The following is an 8,536-nucleotide window of genomic DNA, read 5'->3' on the forward strand; positions in this document are numbered from 1 at the left end:
TCCAGAAACGCACGGGTGAAATGGCATCTTTAAAAAGACGATCTGTCGTCTTTACAAAGACACACCCGTGTGAGCTCTTTTAGAGAAATTGGCTCTTTCAGGGAAATGCTCTTTTATGTGCTGATGCGCACAGGGGAGATGGCCGCTTGCAGCACGACAGGGGTAGTGCAGCCTGAAGTGCGCAACCCACTCGACACAGGAATGACCACCGCTGAAGCACCGTCCGCCAACACAGAAAGCTTCCAAGAGCGCGTCGAACTCGTAGACACTGAAGACACTGGTTGGAGCAGAATGATTTTGTCGCTCGGCTCCGAAGCGAAAAGCTGGTATGCATTGCACCTGCTGCCTTATTATACTCACGCTGTGATCAGCGGCAGCTGGATGCAATCATCGCATGCCAATGTGCATTGGCTCGTTTAGTTTACACTCGAAGTAGATTGGTCTCTCAAAGCGAGATCCCAATTCGTCAGTCACCGACGTGACGTCGAGAGTGACCGACTGAAAGGGAACATTTTGAGTAACACAGTGTTTCCCCTAGGTTTACGGCTTTTGGGGGGGGGGGTAGATTCCGTTTTTTTTTTTTCTGGACTCCTTTTTAATGATTAAATTACATGTTATTAATCAAAAAGCATGTCTAATTAATTAAAATCATGAAACTTAAACAATTTAAATAAAATTAACTTGACTTTCAAGTGGGGCGGGGGGTGCCGTTGGGGGGGCGGGCCGCCCCCCTAAAATAATGGCAGGGGAAACACTGTAACATTTAACTGAATACCTAATTCAAAAGAACCAGGTGCAATTTTTCATGTTTTAATTTTATTCTATTTTTTTTCACTTGATTTAATATTTATTTATTTGGTGAGTAGCCATCATGTACAATCAGCTTCTCGTAAATCTGCAATATACTAAAACAGAAAATTGTCCTATAAATGACCATTTTTATTAACTCCTATTACCATTAAAGGGATAGTTCGCCCAAAAAATTAAAATTCTGTCATTATTTCTCACCCTCAAACTGTTTCAAATCCGTAAGACCTTCGTTCATCTTCGTCACAAATTAAGATATTTTTGATCTTTTGACCCTGCATAGACCGCAATGCAACTGATATGTTCAAGGCCCAGAAAGGTTGTAAGAGCATAGTTTAAATATCAATCAACCGTAATGTTATGAAGCTATGAGAATACTTTTTGTGAGCAAAGAAAACAAAAATAATGACTTTATTCAACAGTTACCACGACGCATGCGTGTGCATTCCACAACAGCATGGTAGTTGCATTGTTGTCTATGCAGGGTCAGAAGGCTCTAGGATTTAATTAAAAATATCTTAATTTGTGACTAAGATGAACGAAGGTCTTATGGGTTTGGAACAAGATAAGGGTGATTAATTAATGACAGAATTTTCTTTTTTGGGTGAACTATCCCTTTAACATTTCTGTGAATGACAGCATTTCAGTCCTGGGTGATACTTGAATTGAACTTGTCGTTTCACTTGAATGCTAATTAAATTTCACCAAGATTGCAGATGAGTCATACAGAAGAGTATCAAACAGTTATGTCAAATTAGATAATGACCTCTTGACCTAAGAAAAATATTATAGGTGTGGATGGTAGCAGCAATTTAATATGAGCCTCGACAGCTGAATATTTTGCCAAGTAAAATTGGTCTTCTTGTTAAACATGATAAGTTGATGTTGTGCTCTCTCCCTCTGCAGGTTCTGTTATTTGTGACAAGAGATTAGCGGGCCTCCTCCTCCTTCAAGCCTCCTCTCTCCTGCTGTTCAGTTCTGGGGAAAGGATGTGCCCCTATAGCTGCCGTTGTGAGGGAAAGATTGTCCATTGTGAGTCGGCTGGCTTCCAAGACATCCCAGAAAATATTTCAGTTAGTTGTCAAGGTCTATCCCTGCGCTACAATGACCTGCACACAATGCTCCCTTACCAGTTTGCCCATCTTAACCAGCTACTGTGGCTGTACCTGGACCACAATCAAATCATGTTTGTGGATAGTCGTGCTTTTCAAGGGGTGCGACGATTGAAGGAGTTGATCTTGAGCTCCAATAGAATTTCACAGCTTCATAATGTCACTTTTCACGGAGTACCTAACCTACGCAGTCTCGACCTCTCCTACAACAAGTTGCAGGAGCTGCAGCCGGGCCAGTTTTTTGGTCTTCGAAAACTGCAGAATCTGCACTTGCGGTCCAACGGGCTGACGACGATCCCTGTCCGGGCGTTTCTAGAGTGCAGAAGCTTGGAGTTTCTAGACTTGGGCTATAATCGGCTTCGGGTTCTTACTCGTACGGCATTCCTGGGTTTGTCTCGACTTATGGAGCTCCACCTAGAGCATAATCAGTTTTCACGAATCAACTTCTTTCTTTTTCCTCGCCTTGCTAACCTTCGTGCCCTGTATCTACAATGGAACCGTATTCGAGCTGTCAACCAAGGCCTTCCGTGGAGCTGGTACACCTTGCAAAAGCTTGATATCTCTGGCAATGAGATACAGGTACTAGATCCTGTAGTATTTCAATGCCTCCCCAATCTTCAGATCCTCAACTTAGAGTCTAACAAACTGGCCAATGTGTCTCAGGAGGTTGTGGCTGCCTGGATGTCCCTAACAACCATTAGCCTTGCAGGCAACATGTGGGATTGTGGACCAGGCATTTGTCCTCTTGTTGTCTGGCTCAAGAATTTCAGAGGCACCAAGGACACTAGTATAATCTGCAGCAGTCCTAAGCACCTTCAAGGGGAGAAGGTTATGGAGGCTTCAAAGACCTACATTGACTGTGATGACTACGAAATTACTGCTCAATCACCTTTGTATCTGCAGACCTTTGATCCAAATTTTGACCTTACCCTTGAACCGACTGACCCGACAATGGCTCCAACAACACCGCCTCCACCCTTGCCTTCACCTGCCTCTGAGGTGCCATTTCCACCTCCCCATCCTCGACCGCCTCAACGCCCCACCTTCCCCAGCCGTGCAAATCCAGATCCCAGAGACTCCCATCAATGGACACCCTCATCATCCGACAGCTTATTAGTCACGCCAGCTCCTGAGCAAGACAACGTGTCATTTCACAAAGTGGTGATGGGTGGGGTGGCACTGTTCCTCTCAGTGTCCCTTGTCTTGTCGGTAATTTTTGTCTCCTGGAAACGTTACCCTGGTGCCACCCGGCTTTTGCAGCAGAGTACAGTGGGCCGTAAGCGGAGGAAAAAGAGTCAGGAGCCAGAACAGAACCTGAGCTCCCAGCTCCAGGAATATTACATGAGCTACAACCCTGCAGCCACGCCAGAAGCCTTGGAGGTGCTGGGCAATGGGACAGGTACCTGCACCTGCACCATATCCGGCTCCCGGGAATGTGAGGTATGACATGTGAAAGCAGCCTAAAATCAAATCAGATCAAAACAAATGAACGACTCAGGAAATAGAGGTAATTCTTCATTGTGCATGGTACAAATATTCATCAGAGCAAGGGTAAGCACCCTTGACTCCTTAGGTTCTTGAAATGTCTCATTTAGTCTACTTTCCTTGACTCCACTTTTTTAATTAATAGACACACTGTCTTGGTATGCATTTATATGGACATTTCTGGCTGATACTAATAATTATTTATTTTTGAAGCTGATAACCGGTACATTGGCTGACATTAGCTGATGGTTGACATCTTACTTTAAAGATCCAGACATCTACATTCTTATATCGATACCAAACATTATATTAAATATATCTGCATTTTTTACTTATCAGACTGATAAACAGTCACGTTTATTGAGTGATACCAATTTGACCACAGAAACATTGTGCATCCCTAATGTTGTCATACAATGTAAACCCTAAACCAGGAGTCAATGGTTTCTTTACCAAAAAGCACTGCCCTGCCGCACACATCTGCATCTTGGTTTTGGCCTCATTATTTCACTTGTGAAAGGCTTATTCATTTTGTTTGTCCTAATGATTATGATTAGTATGCTTTGTGTTTGGGACACTGATATTCACTTGAGATGTAAAAGGGTTTCTGAAAACCTATGATTTGATTATTATTATTATTATTATTATTTACTTGCAGACAGTCAAAACCCAGCCTGTTGCATTGGGAATGGGTTTGCATCATTTAGCTTCTGAGAGTACAGCAGAAAGAACTTAAAAAAAAAAAGACATCTGTCGATAATTAAAATTGCAGTGCAGGCTAATGATATATTGATTGTCACAACCCATTAGAGCATGCAAAATGGCTCCTACTTTACTCTCTAATGTCATGTGTTTAAAAGCATCATTCTCTCTATCTGTCTAAGTCCATAACTGGTTTTTATTCAGCTCTTTTGAAAGATTTTAAAGGCTGCATTTTAATTTGGGATGTATTTCATGTGCAAAGCAATGACTGTTATCTTTTAATCATACTGGGATGACATAGGTGATGAAAGGCAGAGAAATAGTAAAGTTTGTCACCAGCGTTCATAGTATGACGTGAAGATGCTGTTTTTAACAGTCATGCAAAATCCCATGATGCGGATCTGCTTCAGTTCAGCCAGAAATAGTCTGTAAAAATCTGTAAAATCATGATTTCCATCTTCCCCTCTTTGATGTTGTAAAGAGTGTCTCACCGCAAAGAGATAAATCTTATCAATGGACGTGCATAGGGCATGTTTGAACAAAAAGGTTTATTTGCACTTAAAAGAGAATCTGTATATGGCAAGGAAACCAAAATACTCAACTGGAAGTAATCTACTTATTCAAATTAGCTAATGGAAGTAACCAAACACCGGTGAATAAGAAAAGCTATTAAACTCTGTAAATGTTTAGTTCGAGCAATGAAATCACTGAGTTGAATTAATGAGACAATGAACATCCATAATAGAACAAACAATAAAAAGTGCTAATACAATACCACACAATACAAGTTTTCTTTTAACTGATGCTTCAGAATTTCTGTACAAGTTTTCAGTGTTATTTTAGGGATTCTGTGTAAAACACCACCTCCATAACAAGGTGGGTGGTTGCATGGCAGATTCATTTGCACCTTGTCAGTGCACTTGGTGTTACCCCAAAAAGATATGTCTTTTTTGAATTTTGAATTGTGAGAAAGCAAGAGAACACTTTATTGATCCCAAAAAGGAAATTAAGTTATTTCAGCAGCTATACTTCTTTCTAGGCATATTCATCTGAGAGAGTTGCACACCTTTAATGGCAGCAAGGAAGAAGGGACTCAGTGGACCCCCATGATATGGATGCTTTTCATGATTTCTGAAAGCCTGGACAGCATTGCCTTCAACCACCACCTGTAGGAGAATGAGGTTTGGTCTTGAACTGAGGTACCTTTCTTGATTAAGTTAGAACCTTGTGGCACCTCCTGCCTATGTACTGCAACCCCTTCTTACAAGGAGTTTGTTTTTGCTACCCACTCTTGTTTATTGACCAGGGGGACCCCATGTAGGCCTATTCCACCCCAGTGTCTTTGCCATTTATGGTGAAAGGGATGAATGGAATTCTTTTCCTCCCAAAGTCTCCTTACCATTCCTTAGTCTAAGTCTTAGAAGAAGATTTTGAATAGAGGCAATGGATTCCCATGGAGCTATTCACACCGAATACGAACTATCGCCCGCTGAAAAACTGAAGTAGTTGTTTTTTTTCTTTGGTGGTGTGTTTATTTATTTTTTTACTTGTCCAGCATTGAAATGCATCGGCCATTAGGATGTCCAGAGCCACTGTGGATACACATATCAGAGCATAATTTGTGACTGACATGTTCTAATAATTAGATAATTGAAGAAAATGAATGAATGAATGAATGAATGAATGAATGACAGTTAAAGCCTGCTGAACACTAAATACAAAATAACAGCTAAAAGGGGCTCTTTTGCAGAGTAGTTGAAAATAAACATTAAACATTGCATTAAAGTAATTTTCACAGTGCACAACCAGAGCCAGAACATTTCAGCCTCCAATTTTTTTTCATTTTATAAAATCTCTTCTTCCACTCCTCATAGTCCAGTGCCTCTTGGTCCACATCGCTTTGATCCCAATATACATTTATCCATTTATTAATAAAGAGTCTACAGAATAAAAGAAAACATGACCCAACCTGAATTATTTTGCCAAAATAAATAATATAATCGCTGCAGGGTAACCGGTGCATTAGAGCTACTATTACCATCATAATACAGAAGACAATTTATAAGATTAATACTATGCTTTTACTCAAAACTCACTTTAAACACACCATTGAGTGTTTGTAATATCTTCCGGTTGCGATCTAATGCAACTTTTGGTCATATAATGTTGTTGAAATGTTATTAATAGCCTTTTATAATCAGCTAATGACTACACCTGCTTAGTATTTCTCTCATAAACATCCTTTATTGTTATGAAAATACTAGTGGTTCAATGGATCACAAATCTCACGGTTCGGATCACATTACGGTTTTTGACCCACGGATCGGATCATTTTTTTCGGATCAGCAAGAAAATAAAAAATGCTTTCCATTTATTACTTAAAGCGAAGTACTTCTCTGATACCACAGCAAATACTACTAGATTAACTAAGAAAGTTTAAACACGATTAAAGAGACAAGAGAACAGCCAGTAAAAATAAGAACAAATACACAAATTACAAGCATAGATAAATACAACAGAATATGTTACAAATAAAATAAGGTTGGTAGTATTCAAATACAGAAATGTAATAATTAGGGAAAATAACACTGCATAGTGTTCACTGTATAAATTAAATATAGATTTTTATGATTTTGATGTGAGTTTTTGTCATTTTTATTAGATTTTTTTAAGGAATTATTTAAATTTTAATGCTCATTTTATTTCAAGTAATGAACTTTTTATGGTTTTAGTTAATGATAATATACCTGTTACAGTGTTATTTTTGTATCAGTGAAATACTGTTATAGTTATTATTAGTACTTTGCATTATTTTTATTTTTATATTTTCTGTTTTTATTGTAATCTTCATTAAAGTTTTAGTGTTTTTTTTGTTTGTGGTATTTTTATTAGTTTTTTCATATGTCTATTAGTGGTTCAACGGATCACAAATCTCAAGATTCGGATCACATTACGGTTTTTGACCCACGGATCGGATCATTTTTTTCGGATCAGCAAGAAAATAAAAAATGCTTTCCATTTATTACTTAAAGCGAAGTACTTCTCTGATACCACAGCAAATACTACTAGATTAACTAAGAAAGTTTAAACACGATTAAAGAGACAAGAGAACAGCCAGTAAAAATAAGAACAAATACACAAATTGCAAGCATAGATAAATACAACAGAATATGTTACAAATAAAATAAGGTTGGTAGTATTCAAATACAGAAATTTAATAATTAGGGAAAATAACACTGCATAGTGTTCACTGTATAAATTAAATATAGATTTTTATCACAGCTGTTTTGTTGTTTGATGATCATTAATGACAGCAGCAGTATTTATACGCCGCTGTCCCTTTAAAACCTGATGCACGGATCCGATATAATGATACACATCACATCTGATTTCTTTCTCAGCTGTTTTCATTCACTTGAGACATAACTGACTGCATTTACCTGAATGATTGTCGAGATGGGTATTTTGTCATAATTTTATGTGTATGTGTCTGTTCAGAGGATTCAGTTCGGTGTTCGCGCGCCGTCTGAACGCGTGTGCGTGCTTCATGTGTGTGCGGCTGTACACATAGAGAACAGCGCGCGAGTAACGAATCGAGTTCCCTTTCGCCTTTTCTCTCTGGAATTGTTTAAAATTTGCTTGCTTGTGTAAATATGAACAAATTATAAACTTATACTCTATTATGGTTAAATTTTGCAATTAATCCACGGATCACATGCGTGCCGAACCGTGGGGCTTGGTCTGTACGGATCACGGATCAACTACGATCTGTTTAACCACTAGAAAATACCCCAAATCGCATGAAAATCGTATACAAATCATATACTATCATAATCGTGTGTTTATTAGCTTAATGTTTCACATACCTTTCTCTGGGTTTGTTATGTACGAAACAGCGTGGAAGTTCAACATGGAAGAGAAAGGGGGATACAAACACATAATATGAGTGACTTGAGCAGCAAATGATCTTCATAGTCATAACAGCGATCGTGGAAGAGAAAACAGGCAGACAGCACTAGAAGCCGCTAATGCTCATCAGATCGCAACATTAAGTGGAAAATGAACAGAAATTATGATTCTGTTTAAAGAAATATGAAGTAAACGTGTAAAGATATCAGTATTTATTCAAATGGGCAAACTTTTGGAATAAAAGCCCTAACGGACAGCTTGATGCAGCTTGCACGCCTATGTTTTGTCAACAGCTTCTGGTGGCCACCTCATAATTTTCTATGCAGGAAAAAAACCTGTGTTTTATTAAATAAAAACGAGTGCTGTCACAAGTTACTTACTTACTATACTTAAACTCTTCTAAACTATTCCAACTCAAAAAGTGGTAACGTTGAAGTTATGCTACCGTGGAGTAATGTTGCCAGGTATTGCTACAGTAGCAAATAAAAACAAGCCCCCCCCCCCCAAAACAAAAAAAAAAT

The 8,536-nt window shown here is 38.8% G+C and overlaps 1 protein-coding gene across 2 annotated transcripts in view; it reads left to right on the forward strand.

The window, feature by feature from the left end:
* LOC107730422 (leucine-rich repeat transmembrane neuronal protein 4-like) overlaps positions 1 to 8,536 on the forward strand; it is a 39,739-nt gene that overhangs the window by 14,783 nt on the left and 16,420 nt on the right. Inside the window, exon 2 of one of the 2 annotated variants that reach the window (XM_016541266.1) lies at positions 1,714 to 3,359. In XM_016541266.1, the coding sequence (XP_016396752.1) occupies positions 1,714 to 3,359 (1,646 nt within the window). Of the gene's footprint in view, positions 1 to 1,713; positions 3,366 to 8,536 lie in introns of those variants that run through there. The other variant, XM_016541267.1, reaches the window with a different exon arrangement.

The sequence above is a fragment of the Sinocyclocheilus rhinocerous genome, unplaced genomic scaffold (genome assembly GCF_001515625.1).
Source record: "Sinocyclocheilus rhinocerous isolate Xijiao unplaced genomic scaffold, SAMN03320098_v1.1 scaffold1660, whole genome shotgun sequence".
NCBI lineage: Eukaryota > Metazoa > Chordata > Actinopteri > Cypriniformes > Cyprinidae > Sinocyclocheilus > Sinocyclocheilus rhinocerous.